Raw genomic sequence first — 27,685 nt, 5'->3', positions numbered from 1 at the left:
CTCGGTTCCCCGGCGAACGTACCATGGGCAAACCGCCCGGGATCTCGTCCAGACCCCGTCTCCCGGTGGTTTTGTCACTGTACCTCGTGGAACAGCCAGGTCATCGACCAATGAGGATGATGGTGTGGTGGTAGACGAACCGCGGTTTAGATGTGTAGTTGCGTGAACTTCTACGTGGACGCTTACGGTGACGGATTGGTATAAACAGGTTTGCCGCGCGGTTAGATGGTCGGATCATTCTCATATTATTCTGGACTCTTTGTCTTTCTCTTTCTCTCCTAGTACGGATTGGGAAAGTGGTAACCAGTACCAAAGATCATAGATAGGCATTCTCATCCCACCCAGGCCACGCACAATGCAAAAAGGCCATACGCCTCGAAATTCGGCAAATAGGCACCAGTCTCAACGCGCAGTCTCTGGTTTATCCAAAGAAACCCAAGACAACACAACTCCAACGATGACGCGTCCCCTCCGTTCCCCTCCCTCGAAAAACTCACATCACGAATAACAAATTGGTATCTGAAACCGACCGACCGACCGTTAGCGATAAGCGACAACTAGCAACTAGACTAGCGGGCGGAAAGCCCAGACCATAGTCTAAAGAAAAGAGCGGGATAGTGATGTCTCACCTAGAGGATGACTGCAGCTCAGCTGCGGTTTCTGCGTATACTTCCCCTCGAGCTCGGCCCGGATCAGATTCAGTAACTGCACGTAGCTCAGGTGCGGGTTGCGCTGGAGGACTTTGATAAATGCCCAGCTGAGCGCGCCGCGCGCTTCGCCGTCTTGGAATGTGTCGGCTCTGTAGATGAATATGTCTGTTAGCTCTGGCTCTAGTTCCAGATACAGCCCTGGCTGCGCCTAGCTAGCTCGCTAGCGTGGCTCCATGGCTCTAATTTTGGGAGGGGGAGAGACGCACGAAGTCTGATCATCCTTCGAACCCGAAAACATGACTACATCAGCCGGGGAGGTCTTGGTGCGCATTGTGCGCTGGCGCGCGGAGTCGCCGATCGCGGCCTTTTTGAAGAACCCAATGGCTGTCTGCGCCATGCCGCTCAGGTCCCCCTTGCCGTAGGAGGTTAGAGCTGAGAAGAGGTCCGAGGCGGCTTCTTTGGCGAGGTTAGGTTCTTTGAGGATGCCCTGTTGGTTTTGTACTGTTAGCTTTGCTTCGTTCGTTCGAGCGTGAGTTGAGATATGGGAGGACGGACTTGTGTGGAGTAGACGTATGGAAGGTCTAGGGCTGTGCCAGAATGGCAGGAGTCGAAGACTGCTGTTAGGCGTACGCCAGGTTGGAGGGGGCGGACCCTGGAGAGTTAGCATTGCTGTGCCTGAAAATGGGTAGCCGGACGTACATTATGTCGTGCATTTCATCGTCTACAATGTGGCCAGCGGTACGGTAGTCCACGGGGTATATCACATCATCAAAGCCTAAGACATCAGTGTCGTCCGGACTGGTTTAGGGGAAGAGCTTACCGTCATCCTCATCACCGTCAAGATCAGGCGTCCGTCCACCGTGGCCTGAATCCGTCAGTCAAGTGCTAGAAAAAAAGGACCAGGAGGTGTACCAGAAAAGTGAATAAATAGCGAATCATTCGGCTGCGCATCATAGACAAGCCACTGCATGGCTCTCAGTATATTTGCCTTTGTAGGCACACTCTTCGGGTTCTCTTGGTCATCGGTCAGAATGACCATATCCTCCCTGCGATAGCCGTGCCGCTCGTGCAGAAATGAAGACACGTTGGTCACATCGTTGATACACCCCTGCAGCTGGTTCGGTTGACCAAAGTAGTTGATTCCAATCAACAGGGCCCTTCGTCGGCCTGTACAGTTCGAATACTGAAAGCGATAGTTGGATGGCGCTCCGTGGCCGAACTGCTGTGCGCCCGACGGTGGGCGGGGAGGGAGGTTTGGGCCCCATGAGGGCGGAGAATCTGTCTTGTCAGCTATCGAGTATACTCAGATATAGAAAGACGCTTACTTGGGTAAGATCTGGCATCGCCAGTGGGCGGCCGAGGAGGTAGCGGCGGTGTGCCGTATGGCGAGGGCGACGAGTACCGAGGATCGCGGTAGTTTTGCGGAGGATAATGCTGCGGTGGTGGATAAGGTTGAGGCGGAGTATAAGACTGCGGAGGATAAGCTTGCGGAGGGTATGGACTAGACAGAGTTAACGTTTCGATCCGGACGCAGGAGTGCGGAGCGTACCTGTAAGGCTGTGGAGGGGGTGGCCAGTGCTGGGGCTGGGGGCCGTTCCAACTCGACGGACGAGGCGGCGGTTGCGGGGGATGGTGGTAGTACATCAATCCTCTAGTACTTGCTTGCAGTGGCCGGTATATTGATCGCAATCAAACGTCTGGTCCAGCAACGAAAAACCGGTGTTGGCGTGGTGAAGCTGAGCCGACTCGATGGGCTTATTATTGGCAGGTGGGGACCACTCGGCTATTGTCACCCACTTCAAACAACACAAGACAGACAAGCTCAGCAGGCTAGCACACACTCTATCGCGGGGAGCAGCGCCGAGGACAAGAAATGAGGAAAATGAATATGTGGCAGGATGGACTCCCTCAGGGATTTGAGCCCGTTAAAGGAGATCGTTGGCCGGGCGTTCCTGACCGCAACAGGGCTGGCTGATGCCTGCTCACGCCGCACCGCCATTCGTCCACCGTCGCTGCAAGCGGGCCTTGTCCGTGCCCCACCCGTAGGGCAGGCGAAACGGTTCTCTCCCTTTGCTTGAGATTTGGTGTAGGCAGTCGCATATCTTCGGTTATCGGCAAGCTGGGTTTCTATTTCAAGCACATTGGCCGGTGTTGACAGATCGCTACGTAGATGTGCCCCGCTGAAAGTCTGCTGACTATGAATCTACTCTGGAGTACAGGGCGTAATGCTGAGTCTAGCGCTGACAAACTTGAAAGAGGCAATGGTTTCATCCTTGGCGACGCAGTTGATTTCAGCCGTTGCATGCTCGTCGCTGTCATGACTGCTTTGCCTTTGACCCCGCCAACGCCCCGTCCCGGCACATCGGCACCTCCATCCTTCTGGATTCGAGCCAACAGCCACCATTCTTGGCCCTTGACATCGGAGCGCCTTGGGTAACACAAGACCGTCGACAAATATTGCAGACAAACGGGGATTGCAATTCAAAAGCCGATGTCGATTCTAGACACTATACCCCTCGTGGCAGACAATGTGATACTGGGTCTGGTTCTGGCGGGCCGTCTCCCGGTCCTTGGATTCATCTCCTTGGCTTCCCGAACTTCTGCCAAAGCGTATTCTGCTCACCGGCATCCGGGTCTCTGAGTAGACGAAAGGACCATACTCTCTGCAAACTAGAGGACAACCTTGAGGGACGGAGAACCTTCCTCACCTGAGACCAACTATGCTTGACCAGCCACACTGTATGCTGTCCATCGACCAGTTAACATCCTACACCCACTTTCTTTCACGATGATGACCTCATCCGATGCCGACTTACTGTTCGGGCGAACGCATTCAAGACACCAACGGATTCGGATCAAGAGGAAATCAAGCTTCCACCCATGGTTCGACCTCGTGGAGGAAAGTCATGCAATCAACGTCTATGAATGGTCATGTCCTCGCGGTCAATGGCAGTCCTACGCAACATCAATGGTTGAAATTGTTGTGATATCCCAGTCTACTACGAACGGAGGCCAGCCAGGAGACACGGTACCTACGCACAACGCTCACTATGAATAAGAGTCGCCCGCCTTACGTGCGGTACGCCTGTCCTGACAGAAGCTACAACAATCGCCTCGAGATGCTGTATACCTGTATACCTGTAAGTACTCTGGTGTCAGGGCTTGGCCATCAGATGATCAGGAAGCGATTCACCTCATGAGGAGCCTACTCACGCTATTATCCGTCTTCTATCTGCCTCAGCAGTTCGCATTGCCTGACAATATGAACTTCGTCCGCACCAACAGCCAGAACCGTTATTGCACCCTGATCCATTCCGAGCTCTTACCTATCACAACGCACTTATCGAACAAGCTGCGGCCTCTAGCGCTCTTCCGGTCAATCATTTAGATTCGGCCTCGGATCCCATCGTGCGATCATAGCCAGCTCGTATCCGTGCCTTTTCAGGGAAGGGACAGGCATCACCTCATCGAGGAAAGTAAATCCGTATCGATCTTCTTCACCAGCTGCCCGTCCTCGGGAGTGCCCGAGCGGCCTTGCGCCGGCTCGGATTTCTCCCTTTGTGCCTCCCATACTCTGAGCTGATGGCGTATTCTTGCTTCATTTGGTGTGCCAACTCGGCCCAGGTAAGTCGAAAACGGGCTTGAATGTGCATTTATCTGGAGCTCCCCGAGTCCACCTTTGACAAACAGCAGAATGAACATCACAAGGCCCTCGTCTGGGGATTAGTAGCGCTCTTGCAGCACTACTCAGCGGGAAGCATCCGTTCTCTGCTCGGACTGCTCTATAACTCTACGCCTACTTCAGCAAAGCGGACGCTACTTATTCCCTTCGAAGTGGCTGGCTCCATCCTGTACCCTCTCAGGATCTTTCCAGAATGCCATTGATTCCCACCAACCAACCAAGTAGAGAGGGAAAGAGCGACTGCCACCTTATTCCCAGTCGTTGCTCCCTATTCTGATTTTGGAAACTGCTCCTCAGTCGTTCCTTCCTCATTCACTCGATGTACCTCAGAAGGAAAGAACGGCCCGTGGATCTTCGGTCGTTCCTTCTCATTGTCCCAACCGATTATATCGGGAAGGAACGACCCCACCCGGTCCGCCGTTCTTTCCCACTCTGAATAGGAAACCGGGGCCCTGATTGTTCCTTCCTTCCTCGATTATTCCGGATGTGCCTAAAATGGAGGGCACGATCCACCCGGCCTTGGTGATTCCTTCCTCCCATGGATGACCGACCGATCATATAGGGAAGGAGCGACCATCGCTCGGCTGTCCGTTCTTTCCTGTTTTGTTTTGGGGGGTGCATTGGTCGCTCCTTCCTCAAAATTCAGTTTTATCTACAGGGAAAGTATGACCATTCGGAGCCCCGTGGCGCGGGACATAAGGTCATCCGGCTCCAAAACGCACTTCACGGTGTGCTATGAACTATATATATCTGGCGGTCTCGCTTCGCCTTCCTTAGTCCCAGGAATACGGTATCTGGTTATAGCCATAGCACTCAGAGAGTCGTAATCGGTTATGTTGTAGGGAAGGCAAAGTACGTAATATTGTTTACAGACAATGACTCGCCCCGAAAACATTCTTCCCCCAAGCAGGCTTCCATATAGACCACTTGGAAAAACCAACGGGCGGAACTGAAACTTGGTGCAATGATTTGGGCTTATAGACGTAGAATATTTCCTGGATAACACATCTCATCCGATATGGTGTAACGGCTAACATCATCGCCTTTCACGTGATCGCGATAGCTCGGGGTTCGATTCCCCGTATCGGAGTTTCTTTTTTGATTTCCTTTTTATCGCTGGCATGACGCGGGACTCTTCCGACTCGGAAGTTCTATTTATTTATGATACTGTTTTGACGGTGATTCAGATTCAAGAAATAAGTTCAGCAAGGGAAAATGCTATCGCTATGGCCACAACCCATACTCGGGTGAATACCTTTTGTCGAACCCTCTACGAGCCCTAACTCCTGCTACTATACCTGGACGACGCCAGCCAGATAGCTGCTGCCATTTCTTCACGTGAGATCCGAGTCACCAGCCGTGCTGTCCTTCGATGGGTGTACCCAATTACCCAACAGGGAGGAAGGAGCGACCAAGGGGTAGGAAAATCTTCGTTGGGAAAGAACGATCGATTGCGCCTTCCTAGACAGGAACAGGAAGGAGCGACCAGTTCCACCAGTCGCTCCTTCCCTTTCTGCAAGGTTCAATCACGAGAAAGGAGCATTCATGGTCGCACCTTTTGCTTATACTCGTTTGGACGAACAGAGAAGGTGCAACCTAGGCGTGCACCTTCCTCATCCAAAAGAGGAAAGAGCGAACTTGGTCGAGGTGTCGGTCGCTCCTTCCCTTCGTATCAAGTTCGAGGAACGAGGAAGGAACGGCTGTCTAGGAGTCCATTGAGTCCATTGCGCCTGCCCTTTATATCAAGGTCAACCATAAGGAAGGGGCAACCCAGTATCGTTCCTTCCCAAAACAAAGGAGGAAGGTGCGACTGGTCAGGTGCCCGGTCGCTCCTTCCCTCTGTATCGAGTTCGACCCCGCGAGGAAGGAACGACCCAGAGTTGCTCCTTCCATTTATATCCAGTTGGCCGAGCAAGGAAGGAGCGGTTTGGGGGTGGGGGGTACCTTCCTAGAACAGAACAGGAAGGAACGACTAGCCAGGTTCCCGGCCGTTCTTTCCATCTGTACCAAATCGAGCCGTGAGGAAGGTGCGACTCTAGACCTGAGGAGGCAATGGATGGTTGTTCGGGCTGGTGGTTGTCTAATGCCGTAGCGCGATCCTGGTGCAGAACAGCAATTCGCGTTCAGTGAGGTTGCGAATATGTTTCCGGCGCCGAGGCAGATATTTGCCACGAAAAGGTGAGATGTGAGACTGGTACAGTCAAAATCACGGACGGCCGAGCGGCGGAGAACTTGGAGTCCCGAACTATACTCGTTACCCGCTGCTTGACGGAGTCGAGGAGTCAGGAGTTTTCACTTTCTTAGGAATGTATCAGATAGTAGAGGAGTCATGGCGACAGAAAACATGAGTGTGCCCGTTTTAGAACACGGAAATGAGGTAGTCGTTTGGAGGAGCAATGTTTCAGGGAGGTGGTTGTAAGGGAGGGAGTAAGTGGGCAGGATTCAACAACGGGAAACCGCGTGCTCGGCCAGAGCTTCCGAACAGCCACAAACACTCGATAAAATGAAGGGAAGATATAAATAGACAAGTCTTCGACCTGCTGCCTCCCCAGTTAATTTATCTCTAAGGCTAGAATACTAGTCATATTTATAAACAAACAAGGAGAATCAGAACAAGCAAATCCAGTTCACTTTGTTTTAGTTTATATTTTTGTTCGCACTTTTAATTTATGACAGAGTCTTTATAGGCAATGTACATGGATATGTGGTGATTCTTTGTCCCGTAGGAATGCATTAATGAAAGGTCGCTTGGGAAGAAAATTCGATACAATCGTTGCAGTCACGTCCCAGGCAGAGAGGTAGAGAGATGTATTACACAGCGGGAAAAAGAGACATTAAACAGGGAGAAAAAAATGGAGTCGATAAAGTTATGAACTGGATATGCAAGAGGTAGAAATGGAATAGAGATGGAAAAGATAAATGGAAACGATTTGTTCAAGAGATAGAGTAAAGTTGCTCTACTAGAGAGCGAGCACTGGCACAGCCAATGCCATTAGCCAGGTCACGGGGACGCGCAGTGGGGATGCGGCGCCCGTGAACTCTGGAGATGCCGGAGACGGCGTGTAGGTTTGAGAAGGAACGTTGGTGCTCAGCGTGGTTGGGTTTGCCCAGGGGTTGGGGATGGTGGTTGAGGCTGTTGTGGTGGGGACCACGGTGGGCTGGGGGATCAGCTCGATGGTGGAGGTTGGGACTGCGTCGACGCCTGTCTCGCCGCCGCCGCCGACGGTCTCCGTGACGGTCGAAAAGGAGACTTGCGGGACGGTGACCGTGTAGGTTGAGTAGGTAATTGTCGTGCACGGGGCGGAGGTGGGTGCTGGGGACTCAGTCTCCTCGGGGCTCACGTTGGTGGGCGTAGGGGCAGCAGGAGGAGTCAGGGTAATTGTGGTAGGAACGTTGGTAATAATACCAGGGTTCTCAGGGACAAAGGCAGCACAGATACCGGCCATGTAGGAGAGGGCGGCCTGGACTTCCTCGGTGGAGGCACCCCAGGCTTGAATGCAGGAGATGACCTTGTCGGTGAACTCGGCGTCGGGGCAGAAGCAAGAGATGTCACTGTTGGAGCTGCAGTCGGGAAGGAGGTTGAGCCAGGTGTTGATACACTTGGGCACCACGTTGGGGCACGAGGTTGTGGGAACCGGCGTGGAAGGAGTGTCAACGGGGGCGGAGGGAGTTTCCTCAGGGGAGACAGAGGTAGGCACGGGGATAGTTGTCTCCGTTGTGATCGTGGCCGTCGAGATGGTCGTGTACGTGGTAGTGATGGTAGAGTCGCCAGTGGTGATCACGGTAGTGACGGGGCAAGTAGTGATCGTGGTGTAGGTAATCTCAGTGACAGTCTCAGTCTCTTCCGGAACTGGGACCTCTGGGGTCTCCTCTGGGCTGACGGAGGTCGGGATAGGGATAGTCGAGGTCTCAGTAAGGGTCTGGGTCGAGACAGTGGTGAAAGTCGAAGTGATTGTCTCCTCACCGTTGGTGATCGTGGTAGTTGCCGGGCAGGTAGTGACAGTGGTATAAGTGATCTCGGTAACAGTCGATCCGACAGGAACCTCTGGGGTGGTGACGGGGTTGGCAGATGTCGGCACAGCAGGTGTTGATGTAGGGCCTGGTTCGAGAGTCTCGGTCACGGAGCATCCACCACAAATGGTGGTCGTGGAAGTCAGAGTCATGGTCGAGGTGGTGCTGGTGACAGTGGTGATTGTCGAGTCGCCGGAAGTGGTGGTCTCAGTCACGGGGCACACAGTCACGGTCGTGTATGTGATCTCAGTGGTAGTCCAATCCTCAGGGGGAACAGACGAGGAGCCAGAGTCAACACTGGTCGGGACGACAGGAGTGGTCTCGGGAACAGTAGGGGTCTCAGTGGGAGCAGGAGTCTCTGACGGCTCGGTCTCGGTCTCGGTCTCGGCAGGAGGAGGGGGAACTTGCGAGGTCTGCTCGGGAGGAGGAGGCACGTCAGAAGTCTCCTCAGGGCCACCGGGGGCTGTAGAAGTCACTGGGCACCAGGTGGTAGACACGATGATGGTTGAGGTGGTGACGGTGGTCGAGTCGGCAGGGCAGTTGGTCACGGTAGGAGCACACTGAGTGATGGTAACCTCGCTCGTGGTGTACACGGTGGAGATAGTGTACGGGATAGAGCTGCTGCCAGGAGTTCCGTACGAAGTAGTGGGGATCACAGGGATGCTCGACGAAGGCGAAGTGACGGGGCTCTCATCGGTAGGAACAGGGACATCTGGGGTAGGAGTGTCGGGCTGAGAAGGAGTCTCAGAGGGAGTCACAACAGGAACCTCTGGAGTAGGGACAGAAGCAGAGGAGGTGTGTGTGGTGGTCTGGGTCTGGGCCGGAGGAGTGTAAGTAGGCTTGCCTGGCCCACAGCCGAAGTCGATTGTTCCGATACCAAAGTCGCAGTCATCGTGTTCACTGTGGTCGGGCAGTTGGAAGCTGACGGAGATGGCACCACCGCACTGGTCATTGACGACTTCTGAGCCAGCAGAATCACACGAGGCGACCTTTCTGCAGGTGGAGCCATCAGGCATGCCAAAGGAGATCTGAACGTCCGTCTTGATAGAGGTGAAGAGTTGGAACTTGCTGATCGAGAATCCGGGCTTGTCCTGACCGCAAGAGATGGACGGGTGGGAAGACCTCTCGAGGCCCTTGGAGACTGTTCCGGTGATGCATTTGTTCTAAGAAGAAGATACAAGTCAGTATAGAACCGTACAGTCAAGCACATGACTACTCACGTTGAAGGTCCGGGTACGGAGCCCACCGAAACCGTTGCTGCAGCTGAAGCCAGAAAAGTCCAGGCCACCATAGGAAGAGAATGAACCAAAGCCGAGACTCTCCCAGTTGAAGCCAACCTGCTGCTCATCGGTACACTCGTTGTCGGTGTTGTCAGGAGCGGTATAGCACTCCTCACTACCCCACCACTGTATAGAACATCAGTATGGTTCGTTTGAATTCCATAGAGAAGGGGAACATACCAGGCCGGTAGCCCGAGCCGTGGCCAGGACGGAAAGGAGCGAGACCAGAGAAGCGGCCTTCATGATGAAAGAACGAGTAGTCTATAGTCAACAAGACAATGCAAAGTAATGGAATGTAATGCAAGGCAAGGCAACCGATAAAGATGGTAGAGAGAGATATCGAGACCAGTCGATACTGAGAGAGGGACAGGAAAGACTGAAGCGAGAAAGAAGGACAACACAGAAACGAGTGTGTGTGTCTGAAACAAGGAAAAGATACAAGATACAATAACAAGAACCTGAAGATGAAGAAGAAGCTGAGCAAGAAGAAGAGGAGTAACAGAGGGGGAAGAACCGCAGGGTCTTTATAAGGCTTCATGCTTGACACACCGGCGCCAGGGGACCAGCACAACAAAGGCAGCATCTCCACTCTCAGGTAGCCTGGCGACAAAGCATGGTTGCAGCGTGCATCTTGCCAGAGGTGAACCTTTTGGCAGCAGGTAAGACAACCTGAAAGCGCCATTGTCGCAGGTCAAGCCCTTTCAAGCCATCCAGGCACTGGTTCGTCGCAGAACCGCAGCCGGCGCGAAGCCACGCCCAATCAGCGCCCGGTGCAGGGCAGCCGCCCGGCCTGCAGAAGCGTCTCGCCGGGGCTATTAATATACTGACCGCCCATGATAGGCGCTGGTGCTTGACAGGTTCAGGCTTGTCCTGCCAGATGTAGATTACTGCAGGAGAAGCTCCTGACTCTGCTGTTAGGCGCTGAACCGTCCCCGGGATGCCCGGATCTGCTCGCAACTCGCCCACGCGCTCTTCCTCCAGAGTCCACAAGCGATCGTCAGAACTGATGATCTAAAAACAAACCACCAGCTTGCCCAAGGTTATTTAAAGTAGATTGAACCAATCACATTAAATCGATTTTCTGCTCTGCTAAATTGAAAACAACTCTGTAACATGAGATTGAGATTGAGGTATATCCCGAAAGCCGCCCCGACTCCAGGTAGATCGAACAGGAGAAAAGTAAAGAGGGAAAAAAAAGGAAACAGAGAAAAGGAGAATCATCATCGTCATCAAACTCAAACTTTTGGTCATGGATCATGTCCTCCGCTAATCCCTAAAGACCCTGGAACCCCTGTCCCTACATCTTAGCGTCAAAGTGATACAGCAACCGAAACACTTGACAAACACACTATTTATCTATTACTTAATGGTCGCCCTCAAAATGGGACCTGGCTGTGACGCTGAGCGTTCATAAGCTTTCGCCGCACAGCTTCCCCGCCCGAATATCCACTGGCCTTGCGTTTCCTTGTAGGAGTACGCTGGTCTGCATGGCGAGTGTGTCTAAACACGCTTGCTGGGCGGGACGGGGAGTTGGCCGGCATGAATTCGCGATGTTGCGGAAGTCGCAGCAACGCCTGGTAGCGATTGTGGTTACGGCGGAACGCAGTCACAATGCCTCGATCAAGGTGGTTCAAGAATCGCTCCGCACTAGTAGTAGCTTGCTGAGAATCTCCACCACGGTTCGGAGTGGGGGTCCCGGTCGTACCACCCTTGGCGGAGGTTGCCCTAGGGGAGGCCAGGGCGTCTTGATCAAACGCATTGTCAAGTTCTTCGTCCGATGAACCATCTCCAAAGTCGATAAAATCGTCCACGTTGAGTTGAGCCTCGGGATCATCCTCGTCATCGTCATCCTCAAATGAACTATCGATGGCAAAGTCGCGGGCTGGGTAGAATGCCTCGGGTGGGCCCATGACCTGACCCCCCGGGGTAATGTCGTTGCCTAGAGCTGTCATCATTAAATTGGCGCTCGAGGCTAGCATAGGGCTGAAATCCAGATTTGGTGACATTAGTGCGTCCGTGTCACTCTCGTCAATGAGGTGCATTGTGGTTGCACGCGGGCTGTTATTTGCGGTTCCGCAGGCACTGGTAGCAGCGGATTCTAGCCAGTCATGGCGGGATGAAGCGTAGGCGGGAATGATGACAAGATGTTTGCCAGTGCAGTCAACCAGGGCAACTGGCTTGTGAGGGTCCGCAACGAATGTTCCCATAATAGGGCCTCTTCTGCGGCGGGGTGTAGGCTCGATTTTTTCTTCAACGCCGGTGACCAGCGAGGCAGAAGAGTCGCGACGGAGGATAGATCGTGGATGAGTGATCGTTGCGGGAGGTGGAAGGTCTTCATCTGTGGTCTCGCCATCATCGGCTTGTGGTTGGTTAGCAAATTAAGAACGCTGAGAGTATGATGTGGTGGTATGGTGATGTGCATACTCTCATAGCCACTCGAGGATCCCTCAGAGGCCTCGGCATCGGACTCAACGTGGTAGATATTAGAATGGCCATAGTCCGAATCGCCATAGATCTCATCGGATTGACGGCGGGATGACCGGCGGACAGCCTCATTGTCACTTTCAATCATGCGGCGCAACTGAGGGTCGAGGCTATCTTGGTGGAGAAAGTCGGATGGGATCTCATCCTCCGTGTACGAGTCGCTGTCAGACGATGAATCCGAATCTTCTTCAAAGTGTACCCGGCGCGCGACAGGGGTCTCCACCGCGGTTTCACTGGCCACATCGGTCTCTCCAAAGGCCTCCATGGCACTGTACAGCTGGTGCTCATCGAAGAACGGCGCAGCGGACAATAGCATGTCATCATTAAAAACGGTGGGACCAGCCCAGTCGTGGGTATCGCTAACACCGGAGTTCAAGGCACTCCCAAAATCGTGCTCATCCTCCGATTCTACAATCAACAGTTCTTCGAGGATCTCAACATCTTGCTCTTCGTCATCACCGTCACTGATATAATCCACAGCAGCATACACATCATCGGAGCTGTCGTCCAAGTCGGGTCCGTCACTGATATCCTGGTCGCTCTCATCGTCCGATGCGGCCCTCGTCGTCTTGACACGTTTGGTCGACTTCATCCCCGCCTTATGAGATCTGCTCCCATACGACGGGGTAAGGAGAATCGGTTGGTCATCTTCGTCGTCTGCGTCTTCGGAATCATTCGCCTCGTCGTCACTGCTGAGTGCCTCCATCGAAGTTACCGACGAGAGACTGGAGACCGTCGAGGACGATGCCCTCCGCTTCCTGCTGGAGCTCAAGCCCAGGGAGACAGATTTGCTAGACCTCTTGGATTCGAGGCTGTCTTTGGCGACACCCTTGAGGGCGCGCTTCGAGGGAATAGTTTTCGGCATGTTGTAATAGAACAATAGAGTTGTCTACGTTCCAAGGTTTGTTCAAGGTTTGCTTTAAAGCAAGCAGGATAGGCGGGAGTGGTGAAGAGTGGAATCGACAAAGTTTGTTACCCGCAGATGGGATCAATTGCGTCAATACCCAAGGTGAGAGTTGCGGAATGGTACTAGAGGGTTGGCGGGAGACTCGGTGAAAGTTTTTTGGTCGTGAAAGCGTCAAAGAGCCGTTATCGTCGTGTTCAAGAGAGTGAGAGGAAGAATGGCGGCAAAGTCGGGATCGGGGGAGAGAGGGAGGATAGGTAGGAGGATGGCTGATTGATAGCGACGAGAACACCTTTCCGCCCGCTTCGGACGTCCAAGTGCTTCTTCCGTAAATGTACTGAAGGGCAATTCCGACGCTCCTGGGAGTTGCGTCGAAAGAGGAACAGATAATCGTCAAGTCAAATTGGAGATACTCGGAGCTGCTGGACTGGGGCGCCAGGAGACGGCCGCCCCAGCGAGGAATCTACAGCTCAACGGAGGCCATGGCGGCGAGAGGACCCTTGACGATATCTGATGTATAAAGAGGAAGATAGAATGACAAGGCTTTGGATGAAGTGTTGGAGCGTGGTTGGGAATTGGACTGCTGGCGGAAGGAAAAAAAAGAGGGGTGAGGTTGCGATCGATGTTATTATGAGAAAAGATCAGATTCCCAGCAGGGAGCGATGCTGTATGGTATTGTAAGATTTCAGTACCATGCCTGCCTCGGATTCGCTGAAGTGGAGCCTCTTGCCTGAGCCGGTGGATCCCGAGCCCGTCGGCCATGATATCAGCATCATGATTGGTTATAGTATTTAAAGGGTTCGTCGTTATTGGCGGACAGCAGCTCACCGCATCTTTTTTTTTTACTTTTTCTCAGTTTTTCTTTCCAGCTCGGTCATCAGTTGTACTGCTTTGATAGAAGTTGTATTGAGGGGGAGTGACTATGACTGAACAGAGAGGGCTGTGAGCATATACTCGGCGATGATAAGAAGCGTGCAAATGTCGAATTAAGGCGAGGACTGATGGCATGTGCCAGGGCAATGCTGGCTTGTGCTGAGCTGCCAAAAGGGTCTGTAGCCGGACAAGAGTTTTCCTCCGGAGTAGGTGGTCTTGTCTGGTTGGGTACCTTAACTGCGGATTGCGTTCGATCGACCAGACATGTTACAGGCTTACAGCAGTCAATCTATTCATGACTCCCACCAGCCATCTGATTAGCTTGGACATTGGAACTAAAATGTCCGACCAAGCAGTAATCCCTGGGCAATGACTCATCTGGAGAAGCTGCATGACTGTGATGAATGACGGCTCTTCGTCTCTGACGCAAAAACAGGAGGTTGAGAGTCGAGACTGGAGAGATCATAGACATGCAGCCAGAATGCAGATCAAGAGTGACGCCCAATGGCAGAATCCAGCCATGTGAGGGGCATTTGCTGGACCGTGCTTTGCATGCGCATCCTTTTGTCACCCTGATATCAGTGGCTTTTAGCGCGGTATCGAGGATTTCTCTACGAAGTAGATACGTGTGAAATGATGGATCAAACTCGCTTGAACAGCTTTCTCAACAATGACATGGTTGCAATCTGGCATTTGGATTCTTCATGGGTCGTGACCTCCGAAGTTTGGTATGCCTAAGCATCCCCCAGATCCCGAAGGGGAAAGAAATCATCAAGCAAATTTTTGAGTCCTCCGTCGCAGACGAGGCTTAGCCGCTTGGGCACGAGTGTATGGAGTAAGATTGACTGTTCCAGTATTCCAGCCGTTTCAGCGACCGCCCGCCTCACTCTAGCCGCCTCGGTTCCTCCGGGGGCGACGACGCTGGACACTGCATGATAATCGCCTCCCCGGGCCCGGAAACAGAGATCTCGAAAGTTCGAGTTTTCGGTTCCTTCTCCACCAAGGTGGCAAGCTGAAGTAACACCTTACTTTCTCCGTACGAAAAGTCACGGGAAGAAGAAACGTGGTCGAGTCTCGAGCAAATCGTTACGCTATCCCCTGGTTCATTCTTTCCATCGTCATCTCCACAGGGATGGGCTGTCTTCGCATCTGCAATATTTTTGGCGCAGGATCCCCCAAATCCTCCCCCAGCGCTAAAGCGACCACACGCAGGAGATTTCATGCAACCTACTGCACCTCATCCGACAAGGGGATTGGTTCAAAGAAGCGGTAAAGGGGGACAGCTGGCCCGACCCCAGTTTCTACAATTAGCTGCAAATTAAGTGGTTGTCTTCACGCCATGGACGATAGCTTAGCGTATGTTTGAGCCTGATGATGCCTGAGAACAGCTGTTGGTCTTCAACCTGTAGTCAAATCGAGGATGCTGACTCGTGGAAGACGCTTCGTCTTGCTCTTTTTTCCCGTTTTCACATCCTTCTCTTCCTTTGTTTCTGGTTCTATCCCCCAGTACCCGTTGTAGACAGTTATCGATTCGAGGTGTGTTGGCACGTTCCGTGTCTCGGTGGCTTGACAGTTCGGGTCTCTTGATGGTTCTGTCACGGGTAAAGCCGCCTCTTTGTTCTTGGGTTCGGACTGCTTTGGGATTGTCTCTTCCTCGGACAGCTTCAGAGTGGTGTGATCATGAGTGGTACTTCCAAGACGCTCAATCAGCACAGACTCCGACTTCTTTTCCACACTTTTCTTGGGCGACTTTCTCGGCGACTTTCTCGCAATCTTCATATCCTCTTCGTTACTATTCAATTGCAGCGACGAAATAGCGTACTCGAGATCTTCGACTATTTCGGACTTTCGCCGTTGACTTGGCCTGGGACTCGCCCTCGGGCTTTTGTAGGGCTGTGAGAAAAATTCATGGCAGTGTAGCTCCTTATAGCTTGCGTTCGAGTAACTCATGCGAAGTGACGGCATCTCGATTGACAAATCATCCGAATCCTCGTCTGCAATCTCGATACGTTCAGCACCGTCCGAACCAATGACTGTGCGTTGCGCAGCCCTGGTTCTTGTCACCGGGCGGCGCTTTACCGGTGAACCCGTCAGATTGCATGACGCGAATCTGTCGACCAAATAGTCAAACCCGTCTGCACGGTTCAAGTTCGGAGGAGTCGTTGTCAGGCCATGCACTCCAGGACTGGAAAATGGAGGAGACCTTGACGGAGGCGTTGTTGAGACCGCAGCTTCGAACAGTTGTGCGCTTTTGTATTCTGACATATCGGAGCGTCCCTTCTTAAGCGTGCCATATTTGAGGATGCTGCCTTGTTTCATGCTTGGATCCAGCTCTTTTCGCCTTCTAGGGACTCCCTTTCGTGTCGTTGTCTTTTTAGGTGGTGGGTTCTGTTTGGCAGCTTGTTCCTTTTTCCAGGTCTCCAAGGCCTGTGGAATGCCTATTGAAGCCAGGGCCTCAAAAACCCACACCTTCTCCGTGGCGTACGGATCGTATCGCTTGGTCACCCTTTTCTTGGTTGGTGATTGCGGGATCATCTCTGCTTCTGCTTCAGCCTCGCCCTCTCCATCTTCTCCTTCATCGCCGGAAGCTGCGGTTTCCTGGGAAGGAAGTGGGAGTGGAGGGTTCGGTTCCTCGGCGAGCAGGTCCAAGCCAACAATGTCGATGGGTACCATATCGAGTTGCAATTCAGTCAGACCGTCTGTGCTGAAGCTCGTTCTGCTTTTGTAGATTTTGTGTAGAACGGGGGCATTGTCGTGGGATAATCTGGGCCTGCCAGAAACCAAAACGTGTTTCCCAAGACGAAGCCTGTAGGAGACGAGAGGCTCAGCCAGGAGCCTGATCACCTTCCTTGCGCCAGAACGATATTTCCAGTCAAGGGTATCGGCTGTAAACTGCCTCAGTTCAAAGACATCAACTTCTCTATCCCACGCATTCCTCAGGCGATATCTCAACAACTCAATGTCCCGCTCTGAGGATACAACGGGCTTTGCATAGTATGACAGTATCGTTCGGTCGGGAAAAGCCTCTGGAATCCGAACCACCTTGTGTTTTGTCTGGAAATAGCCGCTTTCGTTCTCCTCGAGCTCGTACTGCAGTCGTTCTCGCCATTCACTAAGTTTCGCGTCAAGGTCATCGGCTTCGAGCGCTTCGAGCAGATCTCCGCCAAATCCTGCCTTTGCAATTTCTGCGGCCAGTTTGCTGCCACATTTGGGAACTCCCGACGGCAGATAATCTCCTCCGCTGAGCATAGCGAATAGAATCATTCCCGGTCGATCAAGCTTGACGTTTGACGAGTCATCTCCATTCATAGTATAGCAGGTAACATGCGTTGCTGCAGCGGAGCCACTGCCACCTTCCTTGGAGAAGTTCATGATCGTGCTCCTCGAACCGAACATTAGCGTGTCCACATCGTTGCTCATGACAGCATCAACTACTCCAGCCATTTGTAGCCTTGCACACTCTGCCTCTGCTTCACCAGGGGCCTCGTGACGAGGAAACTTGAACAGATCAATTAGGATCTTCGAAAGCTGGATAATCGGGGCGCTTCCATAGCTCCGACCGGAAACAGCCTTTCCCCGCTTAAAGGGGGGCTTATCCTTGCCATCATAAACGAATAACGGATGGATAGGCAGTGCCAAAATCTTTAGTAGCCGATAAAACAATGTGCGCAGCTCTGGATTTTTGCCGCCGCGACCGGCCTGAACCTGGAACAGCCAGATTGAGATGTCAACAGCTATCCGGATTGGTCTTGACGTCCGCTCCAAATGTGTAATAGCCAACTTTGACAGAGAAATCCGCTCTCCCGGTCCAAGTGCGTTGATAAGCCTGTTGTTCGTTAGCGAATTGATCGAGGCTCAAACAGCGGTTGTCGTGGTTGCCGGGATATATTCTTGTTTACGTCCTGCGACCAACAACACGCAGACACAGGGAGAAGGAGATAGGTCAAACTCACCCAGGAATCCCCATCTGCGCTACCTCCAAAATACCAAAAACAATAAGCAAAATGAACAAAATGACGGGTTTTGCTCTGCGTTGAGCTGAGATTGAGGATGGTTTGTTGACATGGACTGGCCGGCGGGCCGACGAAGATCCGGTGATCGCTTTCTTGGCATCAAATGCGGCAGCTGCTCCTTTACTTCCTCCAAGGTTGCGTCTATGCCTTGATATCGAAGCCAGAACAGGGACCTTCTATTTGGAGGAGTCCCTGATCCTAGATTTTTTATCGAACAGCAATTTGTTGTTTCTCCCACCGCACCCACCGACGAACAATTCCAATGAGTACTCTCCGCCATAGCCAGTCCGCTCGGTCTCCTCCGCACACCCCGCAGCACCAATTGCGCTCGAACAACAACTCCTTCGCAAGCAACTCTTCCGGGTCCACATACCGCGTCGAAGAAGATGCGGTAATATTCGAACTCGGCGCTCGGTGGCTCCGAGCCGGATTCGAGGGCGAGAGCGAGCCGAAATGCATAGTCGGATTCGGACCGGAGGAGTCACGCAGGGTCGGGGATTACAGAGGATGGTTGCGAGGCACAGCCGCGGAACAAGAAACACCGACGCAACCGGCGACGCCGGAAGATTGGACGAGGCCGTACGAGCTGTGGAATATGGACCTGCGCGATGTCGATCTGGGGCTCGTCGAGGATAAGATTGAGCGAGCGGTTCGGGAGACATACAACAAGTATCTGTTGACGGATGCGGGACTTGCGCGATTGGTTCTCGTTCTTCCATCGGTGATGCCACATCCGCTGCTCTCTTCGGTTTTGACGACGTTGTTTATTCGGTGGCGGTTCCCAAGCATTACGTTGTTGAATAACGCTGCGATGGCGACGACGGCAGCTGGACTGCGGTCGGCGTTGGTGGTTGATATTGGTTGGGCGGAAACGGTGGTTACCGGGGTTTACGAGTATCGAGAAGTCGCGACGAAACGAACTACACGGGCTATGAAGGCGCTGGTACAGGAGACGGGACGGTTGATTACGCAGATTATAGATGGGGAGTCACAGCCTGGAGAGACGTTATTGGTGGACTTTGAGTACTGTGAGGAAGTTGCCAGCCGCTTCTTGTGGTGCAAGCCTTCACAGGGACAAGACACATTGGCCGAGATTTCAGACAAGACGGTATCAATTCCGTCCCCCTCAGATCCTGGGTCATCATACATCGATCTTCCATTCTCGAAACTTACGGAACCAGTGGAAAAGGTCCTATTTGCCAAAGACATGGTGGATTCCGACCTTGACGATGAAGAAAAGCCACTTCCGCTGGTGGTATATAACACGCTCCTAAGCCTACCTCCAGATGTCCGCGGAATATGCATGTCACGCATTGTCTTCATGGGCGGTGGAGCCAACATCGCAGGGGTCCGCCGCCGGGTGCTCAACGAGGTAGGGCTTCTGGTGAAGCAGTACGGCTGGAGCCCCGTGCGCGGCAAGGTCATCGACCGAAACATACAGAAGCTACAAGACCTCAAGCTCTCCCAACCACCGGCACCAAACTACGACACAGCCCGCGAGCACACAGAGTCCGACTCCTCCGCGTCCGAAGACGGCTACGAAACCGCCGATGAACCAGATACAGAGATCGACCCAATTGAGCAGAAACTACAGCGCGTGAGGGACAAGGAAGCCGTCCCAATTGTCCAGGGTATCCTCCGTGAAGTCGAGACCCTCGGCCCCTGGGCTGGCGCAAGTCTCGTCACCAACCTCAAGGTCCGAGGCGTGGTGGAGATCGAGCGGGAGAAGTACCTGCAGCATGGCCTTGCGGGTGCCACAAGGGACTGGGATCATAGCCACAAGGACGCCAAGGACTTGAATGTGCATTCGCAGATTCCGGACCGGCGGTCTGGGTTGAGGAGTGGCGGGGATAGGTCGAGCTGGACTTTGGCGGGTTGGGGGTGATCGATTGCTTGTCAAAACTAGATGTGTGCGTTTAGATCGACGTGATTCAATAGATACCCGATATTCACCAATCCTATCTCTCCTGATGCTATCTATCCCACACCTGTCAAATGTGATCTATGTAAAAAAAGGATGTAAAACAAAGTTGCAAAAACATACAACAGTAGGGATTCGCATGTGGTCACCCACCATACTACTAACCTACCGGCGTGTGGCTTAAGTACGGCTGAGCGGACGGGAAGCCCTGTTCTCCACACCCTGTGGTCGTATGTACCAGTATTGACATTATAATAAGTCTAAGTAGTACTTGATGGTTAATCCAGATAAATACATGTTGTTTCTGCGAACATGCTGTCCCATGACTTTTTACAAGACCTGGCAAAATCTTGGCTCGGCTGGATAAATCACCATCTTTCTAGGAGTAAGTCTTCTGAACCATCCACGCTTTGAGGCTGGCACACACCAGGACGCAATTTGGGTTCAGATACACAGAAATTGGCCAGTGTGTTCTTCTATCCAAGCGACCTACGGCACAGCCTTTGCTATAACCCTCACACCTTTCGACCCCATCTTCGGCATGGCCACATGATAATCATGCAAAAATGCCACATCATCAGCATCAGTTTCAAACAAGGCCATTTCAAATCCGCGAACTAAGGCTGCGATGACAAGGTAGAGCTCTGCACGCGCTAGTTCAATACCAAGGCATCTCCGCCCGCCCTTGCCAAAGGCCATTTGGAACTTCCGTCGCTCCTTCCCAGCATCACCAAGCCAACGGTCAGGATCAAAAACATAGGGCTTGGGGAAGACACTTTCCGCTGTGTGTGCGGCAAGAGTCGTGATGCTTACTGGCGTGCCGGCTGGAATCGTGTATGATCTGGTTCTCGTGCTCGGTGGGCAAGTCAATGGGACGTGGGAAGAAGGCGTATAGATTAGCGGCTCGTGGGCGATACGGGCAGTTCTGGCTGAGACACCAAAGGAAAGCCGGTTGCCTTCTTCGATTACAGCGGACAGGTATGGGAGCTGTTCGAGCTGGGTCCATGAGGCGGATGCAGGGACTGTATGGAGCTCATCGCGAAGCTTCTCTAGGAGGGTGGGGTTGGCAAGAAGATGGTAGAATATAATGTTAAGTGTCTGAGCTGGCGATTCAGTCCCGGCTAATACCAGCAAGGCTCCCTCCTGCTCAAGACGCAAAAGAGTCTTTTCTGACGGAGGCAGACTCTGGCAGTCCAATACTGAATCGTAAACCGACTCCTTGCCTGTTGGTCCAACGGGCTTGTTAGAGGTGATCCCTGACTCTTTGGCGCGCATGATAGCAAGTACCTCGTTGCGAACTCGCTATTTCAGGTTAATAATGATAGGACAAGGTTGGAAGCGTATAGAGCCTTACTTCGAAGAGAGAAAGCATGTCAACAAGTCCGGGGGGCATTATCAGGCGGCTTATGGACATTGGAAGCGACTCTAGGAAATCGGGGACCTGTGGAAAGTGCTTGTTGAGATTGATTCCCATCATTAGTTCCTTGCAGTTGTGGCGGAGCGTGGCAGCTTTCTGCTCATCCAAGAGTATGTCTGTCTGATGCGCGAAGAGGAAATTGGTGACAACACTAGATCTGTTAGCTCCACAATATCAATGAAGTGGTGGAACAGCTCACTCGTTTGAGAAGGCAAAGAATACGTCTGAGAGGTTAATTGGCGTCTTGTTGGTAGCATGGGTCGCGATTATTTGCTTTAGCTGGCCCACTTTATCTGCAACCAGCCCTTCCTGGTAGAGGATATTCTTCTTGCTGAAGAACTGCGTGAGAGCTTCCCGTCGGACTTTATGCAAGCTGTAGTCGGCGGTCGTGCCCACCCCACCAGGAACTCGAAGGCTTCTTAGCTGATAGGCGTACTTGTCTCTTCGCGCCATTGACGGAGCATAGATGATATCCAGAAAGCCAACATCGTTGATGTGAATCTCATCGGGGGTAACACGGATAATCGGGCCTAGAGAGATGTCGGTTGGGGGCATGATAAGGAAGCGGAAATTAGCGTACCATACTGCTTATGAAGCTCTTGGATCTTGAAGATGTATTGACCAGGTTGAATGGCGTCATAATAGAACTCGTACCACCATGTGAGTGCTGCAAGGCGGGGCCCAGGAATATGGGCTAGTGGGTGGAAGTAAAGGCGACGGATAGCTTCAGCTGCCGTCCAGAGTGTGGACACGACGGCTGTGGTTTCCAGGATCCAAAAGAAGGACATGATGCATGGACAGAGCGGGAGGACGTGGTGAAGAGAGGAAAGAGGTTGAAAGAAGGTCACAGACGTGGGTTTATCAATCCAGATGCATGGTAACAAAGGCGTGGGGTCATGTGCTGGGATCAGAGACACTTTGTATGGCTCATGGTGATTCATCTCTGGAATTTATCCAATATCCGCCCGTTTGCCAGGCTGCAGTCAGCATGTGGGGGCCGTAGCTAACTATCTCGCTGCCGAGTCCAGTCCGCTCACACAAAGAGGGATCAGGAGGCTAATATAAACATTACATCCTAGTGCTTATTCCTACTCTGCCCATCCTCTGGAAACTTTCTTCCTTTATTCTATTATAGAGAAGAGCCCTTGCTATCTATTTTAGTACTGGAGGAATCACTACACTAGCCTAATTTTGTGACCTCTTACTTCTCACCCTTACTCACCTAGAGTGATCTCACCGCGCCGTTACCTATCTTACTTGCTGTTACCTCACCCCTAAAACAGCAATACGCCCAAGGCTTGCTTAACGTCTGACCGCGTTGATAAGAGTGGCTTAAGTACGGCTAAGCTAACGGAAAGCCCTGTTCTCCACACTCTGTGGTACTATATGTACTAGAAATAAGTACGAAGCTGTAAATATACTACAGTTCCTTATCTAGTCGGCTCGCATATCCTCACCAGAAGGGGCGCTTGAGCATTTTGTGGTCTATTGAAACTACACGATCTCTCCTCATAGCTCAATTCTTAAAGATCAGTTCGGAGAATATTTCTACAGCACTCTAGACCTCTCCAGAGTCATGATCATGCGGCTGGGACTCTAACCTTGGAAGCCGGAAGGAATCCACATCCGCATACTGCAACTTAAGCTTAATCGACTCCAAGCTTTTCGATGACCATGGTAGCGTCGCTGTACTCAGCCCCGTCCGTGGCGCGAGAGCCCAAGGTTCGTGTCCGCGCATACTCTGTTCCTCCGAGATCATCTGACGAGTTCAGACCAGTTCTCTTGTTTCCTAATCATAATACACGGCCTTGGAATGGAACCAAGGTACTCGAGAGCTTATTAGGAGATCTCTTCCAGCCCGTGAGCCTATCAGTATAATGGACGGATATTTGGTCATCTGGTGGACTTTCATCCCTGTCCAGAATTATCTGATGCCAAGCGAGTTGAAGATCTAGACTGAGAGAGAGACTGAGAGAAACGTACAAGTTTCGGGTTAGAGTCTGCGGCCGGAGAGTGACACGGCAGGCTCAGGTGACTAGAACAAGAAGAGTCGGAGGCTTAATCCTGTGGATAAACTATGTCTGAAGACAACTCGGGTATGGAGAAGCGGCAAAAATCGCAAAGGAAAAAGAAGGAAGACTCGTAGTCTGAGTTAACCAATTATTATTAGATTGCGTAGATGCTACCGCTAGCCCTAGGTGTATATGCTAGTTGGCACGATCAAGCCGTCCCAAACCGATACACAGCCTGGTTAATCGCCGGCCTGCCACCGGGGGTAAAGATTTGGTTCTCCAACTGCCCCCATCCGGGCTGGTTAATCCCATCGATCCACCCCTCCGTCTCAACAACGACACACGAGTTCTTGACAACAGTCGTAGGCCCGTTGTTGAACCCCTGCTCCCTGTTCCGGTCAATTTGCGACTGCTTCACGGGGTCGGAGCCATCCTGTCCGTTGCAGCTGTAGATCTGGATAGCGGGCGTGTTGGTCGAGACCTCGAGGGAGATACCCGTGTTCTTCGAGTGCATGTAGAGTGCGGGAACGAGGGAGTCCGGAGCGTAACCTGCGGGGCGGTCGATGATCCAGCAGTTGTCGTAGCCCGTGCAGTCTGTCCCGCAGAGGCCGACGGCGTCGTCGATGTCTGCGCCAACGAGCTTGGGGGAGGTAAAGTCCGGTGCGCCGTTGTAGGCGTCTACCGTGGAGATGGTGCCGTTAGGGATGAGGATGCCGTCTGTCGCGATGAAGCGCTTGCTTAGTGGGAGGTGAAGCGTGACATCTTGCAGGACGTTCTCGTCGCGGAAGGCGTTGAGGTTCCAGTAAATGTGGTTTGCGAGCATAATTGGCGTTGGGTCGGTGAGCGCGAGGGAGACCAGATTGGTTGTCAATTGGGGTCGGCCGTCGGGCCCATTAGCGACGGTGTAGGTTGCATGAGTGAGGACGTCGCCGGGGAAGCCCTCGAGGGCATGGTCGTAGAAGGAGAAGGTGATGGAGGAGTTGGTGACGGCGGTTACGGTCCAGTTGCGCTGGTCATAGCCGATGTCTCCGCCGTGGAGGGAGTTGAGGCCGTCATTTTCATTCTTCGGGATGTGGTACTGCGTGTCCGCGATGGAGAACGTGCCGTTCTTGATGCGGTTGGCGTAACGACCAACAACGGGACCGTAGAAGTTGTCGTCGCCTCTGTACTGAGTTGGCTCGTCAAAGCCCACGACGACGTCCTGAAGACGCCCGTCGCGGTCGGGAACCAGCAAGGAGGTCAGACGCGCGCCGTAAGGGATGAGTTTGGCGGTGATGTTAGGAGCGCTGATGGTGTAGGTCTTCCAGGCGTCTGGGGTTGCTTGCGGGGTAGGACTGGGAGCAGATTGCGGAGCAGCAGCCACCCCTTGCGAAGCTGCAAGGCCCAGGAGGAAGGACGGTCCAAGGTGCTTGAGATGCATCACGTATATCAGGAGGGCGAGGACTCCGACAGAGATGTAGCAGTAGAAAAGGACAATGCGAGGGGAGAAGCGCGCAGGACAGACCAGGAAGCGGAGACGATCACGCAGGAGCAGGTGCAGAGACTGGGGCATAGCATTGGAGGGCTTTATAGAATCTGAGTTTCTCCAGAAATTGACTTGGATTTTCCGGATGTTACCTCATCGTGCGGAGAAACAAAGCGGGGGACGGCAGCGGCTGACACGGTTAATTGGCCCCGGATAATTTCAGAAATTAGTGCTTGACCAGCGACGTAATCGAAGGATCAAACTCCGGAGGGACGCTCGAGGATTCGACAAAGAAGCGGCGGTGCGTGACCTGTTTGGCCCCCAACCCTGGCAATGCGCGCTGGCGGACGATGTACCGGAGTCGAACCAGACTGGGACAAGAACTCAGGGTCAACTTAAGACTCCGAGTGGCGGGAAGGATCAACGCCCCTAATTCCTTTCCAGTCTTAGCTCAAGTCACGTTGACAGTCGGGTGTTGACAGCCGCAAGGACTTGAGAGAGTATGGTAGGCTTAGCCGGTCAGACCACCAAATTCTACCATATGTTGTCTGAGCTTACGGGTCAATCGCGATTAGAGTAGGCGTCGCGGAAGAGGAAACTGAACTAAACGCGTGCTGTGTGTGCTTGGATCCCCACAAAGTCAGAGCTCAAGATACCAAGCTAGGGCAGAAAAAAAAAAAAGGTATCTCCGATACGGGGAATCGAACCCCGAGCTATCGCGATCCACATGAAAGGCGATGATGTTAGCCGTTACACCATATCGGATGAGATATATTTAGCCGAAATGAATCGGTATCTATACTCGCCAATCCCATGAAGTTTGTTTGTGCGACCTTCGCTCTTCGGGCATACATCACAGGTAAGACCTTCGACGTGGAATTGCTATCGTGGCGGGTACGCTTGAATCCCGCCTGATAACTTCGAGATGGACCCCATATCATCTTGGAGCACAGACACTTCCGCAGTGTTGGGGGTTAGTGGTACTCTGTACGGATGTAGGCATCGGCAATGTTATCGCCCAGACATGGGCGGATGCTTCATAGTAGATTTCTCGACAGTCGCACTCGAGCTTGTCAATCCTACCCGACCGGATGGTGGTGAGTTTACCTATATAGCTGTGTTTGGTGAATTTCACCAGTCTCCTTGGACTTCATTGCACGCCCGCAGGCTCTCGATATATATCCATTGACGCAGCCAAGGAAAAATCATAGGGGTAAATACACACCACGACAGCTCAAGAACCCGAATTGTCTCCGATGGTAATAATAACGACACAACACCAACCATGCGCATCAAAATGGATCAAGTTACTCCATACCTGTAGACATACGGCTGTACGCGAAAATGGGTAGTAGCGTAGTCCGCTGAGTGCATCTGAGCAAAACTATACGGGATCCCACGGCGCTTGGCAGGGGAAACGGCCAGTAACCAAGCAAATGGCTACATAGTCACCGAGGCTGAAGCTCACAGTATCTAAGTTTTTCTGTTAATCTATATAGTAACCGCATAAGTCTGCGTATGGACCACACCAGGGTTACTCTGATATTGAAAAACCTATTAAGCTATTGAAATATAAAGCCAAAATTAAAGAAACACAATGTATAAGATCCTCGATGGTCTAACGGTCATGATTTCCGCTTGTCAGATTACAATGTGATCACAAGCGCGGGAGACCTGGGTTCGACTCCCAGTCGGGGAGATCTCTTTTTTTTTTCTTGGTTCCTCCCGTATACATATCCATCTTGTCGCCTTTTTCTCCTTTCCAAGGACTGATATAATTTTTATTTGCATCAAAGGTCCCTAAGAGCATGATCTGTTTTCACGAAGATGAATTGCCTACCATCTATACCGAGGGTCCTGTGCGAATCCGATAACGATCGAGCATCATCCAGCCTTCGCCCGCAGCCCCAGTCCAGCGGTCCTGTCAAAATTTGCAGCGAAACCCCAAAAAGGCCCAGGTTCAATCAAACATCCAAACCATGGCAAACTCAAAAACCGATAACCAGTCTCACGGACCAACTAACGTCATCTTGCAGCAAACAAAGTACACAAATTGGATATGGTGCCAAGCGCTCTGTACAACCCTACCAACAGCCGATGCCAGCCATATCCCTGAGACCCAAATGCTGGTATGCAGCTACCCCAAAAGCAAAAATACACATCCGCGAGACATTCAGCCATGAAGCTGAGCCGAATCCCCGCAGGATGTCTGTCAGCAATGACGGACGACGAGAGACAGGGGGTTTGGGGTGATTTCCCCTTCTCTCTACCTGCTGGAAGTTCGCATTTCTCAAGAAAGCGCAGTTCGTCAAGAATACCATGGAGGATCTCTTCAGTACGTACCCCGAACTTCCATCTCGCTGAGCGTGCAACTGCCCCGCGCCGTCCAATATCCATCTGACAAAGCCACTCCCAGCAACAACGCAAGAGTCAGCCCCCACCTATGGCGAGAACCCACAGAACGCAGAAAGCATTGAGGAAACGCCCGCGACGGGTACGACGACAACCACAATAACCGTCACAGACGTTGGCTATTATACTACGGAGACCCTCGCGACGACGACCGATGACCTTGACATGATCGAGACCCTTACGGGGTTCGTACCTACAGGGTCCTCACTATCACCGGTGCCGTCCGAAATAACTACTATCGCAGTCGTCTCGCTGAGCTCTATCAGCACAAGCGCGAGTAGTGGGAGTGAGAGCGAATGGGGTGGAGGAGGTGGAAGAGACAGCAGCGGATTATCGACAGGAGCTATAGCTGGGGTCGGGATTGGGGTTGGGCTTGGTGTTGTTTTTCTCGCTGTTGGGGCTATACTTGTTTTCCGACGGCGGCGGCGGAAGGAAGAGGATGGGGAACCACCGATGCCCGAGTTGGGAGGGGAGGGCCCACCTGTTGAGATGGGGGGGGGACGGAAAGGCGTGTGCTTGAATTGGTGGGTAAAAAAGGGGTTGAGGTGCTAGAGGGGGAGA

At 52.5% G+C, this 27,685-nt stretch overlaps 10 protein-coding genes and 3 non-coding genes across 13 annotated transcripts; 5 read left to right on the top strand and 8 right to left on the bottom strand.

The window, feature by feature from the left end:
* Positions 1-260: 260 nt before the first annotated feature.
* BJX68DRAFT_56819 (caspase family protein) lies at positions 261-2,383 on the bottom strand. The gene is made up of 8 exons (XM_071049415.1): positions 2,200-2,383; positions 1,976-2,151; positions 1,563-1,928; positions 1,471-1,515; positions 1,350-1,425; positions 1,206-1,302; positions 917-1,137; positions 261-799 (listed from the first exon to the last, which is right to left on the bottom strand). The coding sequence occupies exons 1-8, from the start codon at positions 2,292-2,294 to the stop codon at positions 598-600; spliced, it is 1,278 nt and encodes a 425-aa protein (XP_070900504.1). The 5' UTR covers positions 2,295-2,383; the 3' UTR covers positions 261-597.
* A 457-nt stretch (positions 2,384-2,840) lies between these two features.
* BJX68DRAFT_234559 (uncharacterized protein) lies at positions 2,841-5,244 on the top strand. The gene has a single exon (XM_071039766.1). The coding sequence runs from the start codon at positions 4,875-4,877 to the stop codon at positions 5,157-5,159; it is 285 nt and encodes a 94-aa protein (XP_070900503.1). The 5' UTR covers positions 2,841-4,874; the 3' UTR covers positions 5,160-5,244.
* A 100-nt stretch (positions 5,245-5,344) lies between these two features.
* BJX68DRAFT_t67 lies at positions 5,345-5,422 on the top strand. Its single transcript has one exon. It is a non-coding gene; the product is annotated as a tRNA-Glu (tRNA).
* Positions 5,423-6,903: 1,481 nt separating this feature from the next.
* Positions 6,904-10,576, bottom strand: BJX68DRAFT_234557 (extracellular serine-threonine rich protein). Its single transcript, XM_071039765.1, has 3 exons — positions 9,804-10,576; positions 9,564-9,749; positions 6,904-9,506 (listed from the first exon to the last, which is right to left on the bottom strand). The coding sequence occupies exons 1-3, from the start codon at positions 9,864-9,866 to the stop codon at positions 7,293-7,295; spliced, it is 2,463 nt and encodes an 820-aa protein (XP_070900502.1). The 5' UTR covers positions 9,867-10,576; the 3' UTR covers positions 6,904-7,292.
* Positions 10,577-10,999: 423 nt separating this feature from the next.
* On the bottom strand, positions 11,000-12,972 carry BJX68DRAFT_254466 (uncharacterized protein; the record flags this gene model as incomplete). Its single annotated transcript, XM_071042889.1, has 2 exons — positions 11,000-11,982; positions 12,048-12,972. 2 exons carry the CDS (start codon positions 12,970-12,972, stop codon positions 11,000-11,002), a joined length of 1,908 nt encoding a protein of 635 aa, XP_070900501.1.
* A 1,589-nt stretch (positions 12,973-14,561) lies between these two features.
* BJX68DRAFT_56746 (uncharacterized protein) lies at positions 14,562-15,194 on the bottom strand. Its single transcript, XM_071049414.1, has one exon. It carries the CDS (start codon positions 15,104-15,106, stop codon positions 14,768-14,770), a length of 339 nt encoding a protein of 112 aa, XP_070900500.1. The 5' UTR covers positions 15,107-15,194; the 3' UTR covers positions 14,562-14,767.
* BJX68DRAFT_56745 (crossover junction endodeoxyribonuclease) lies at positions 15,195-17,909 on the bottom strand. The gene is made up of 2 exons (XM_071049413.1): positions 17,838-17,909; positions 15,195-17,710 (listed from the first exon to the last, which is right to left on the bottom strand). The coding sequence occupies exons 1-2, from the start codon at positions 17,849-17,851 to the stop codon at positions 15,283-15,285; spliced, it is 2,442 nt and encodes an 813-aa protein (XP_070900499.1). The 5' UTR covers positions 17,852-17,909; the 3' UTR covers positions 15,195-15,282.
* A 129-nt stretch (positions 17,910-18,038) lies between these two features.
* Positions 18,039-19,812, top strand: BJX68DRAFT_234554 (putative actin-related protein RO7). The gene has a single exon (XM_071039764.1). The coding sequence runs from the start codon at positions 18,160-18,162 to the stop codon at positions 19,780-19,782; it is 1,623 nt and encodes a 540-aa protein (XP_070900498.1). The 5' UTR covers positions 18,039-18,159; the 3' UTR covers positions 19,783-19,812.
* A 219-nt stretch (positions 19,813-20,031) lies between these two features.
* On the bottom strand, positions 20,032-22,243 carry BJX68DRAFT_234552 (cytochrome P450). The gene is made up of 4 exons (XM_071039763.1): positions 21,816-22,243; positions 21,435-21,765; positions 21,173-21,386; positions 20,032-21,120 (listed from the first exon to the last, which is right to left on the bottom strand). Exons 1-4 carry the CDS (start codon positions 22,174-22,176, stop codon positions 20,308-20,310), a joined length of 1,719 nt encoding a protein of 572 aa, XP_070900497.1. The 5' UTR covers positions 22,177-22,243; the 3' UTR covers positions 20,032-20,307.
* An 834-nt stretch (positions 22,244-23,077) lies between these two features.
* BJX68DRAFT_234550 (aldose epimerase family protein) lies at positions 23,078-25,069 on the bottom strand. The gene has a single exon (XM_071039762.1). The coding sequence runs from the start codon at positions 24,797-24,799 to the stop codon at positions 23,456-23,458; it is 1,344 nt and encodes a 447-aa protein (XP_070900496.1). The 5' UTR covers positions 24,800-25,069; the 3' UTR covers positions 23,078-23,455.
* Positions 25,070-25,398: 329 nt separating this feature from the next.
* Positions 25,399-25,477, bottom strand: BJX68DRAFT_t66. Its single transcript has one exon. It is a non-coding gene; the product is annotated as a tRNA-Glu (tRNA).
* An 842-nt stretch (positions 25,478-26,319) lies between these two features.
* BJX68DRAFT_t68 lies at positions 26,320-26,411 on the top strand. The gene has a single exon. It is a non-coding gene; the product is annotated as a tRNA-Asp (tRNA).
* A 620-nt stretch (positions 26,412-27,031) lies between these two features.
* Positions 27,032-27,676, top strand: BJX68DRAFT_265555 (uncharacterized protein; the record flags this gene model as incomplete). The annotated part of the gene is made up of 2 exons (XM_071045274.1): positions 27,032-27,047; positions 27,129-27,676. 2 exons carry the CDS (start codon positions 27,032-27,034, stop codon positions 27,674-27,676), a joined length of 564 nt encoding a protein of 187 aa, XP_070900495.1.
* Positions 27,677-27,685: the final 9 nt, after the last annotated feature.

This window comes from Aspergillus pseudodeflectus (genome assembly GCF_044049435.1).
Source record: "Aspergillus pseudodeflectus strain CBS 756.74 chromosome Unknown BJX68scaffold_15, whole genome shotgun sequence".
Taxonomy (NCBI): domain Eukaryota; kingdom Fungi; phylum Ascomycota; class Eurotiomycetes; order Eurotiales; family Aspergillaceae; genus Aspergillus; species Aspergillus pseudodeflectus.
This window is presented reverse-complemented; position numbering and strand designations above follow the sequence as displayed.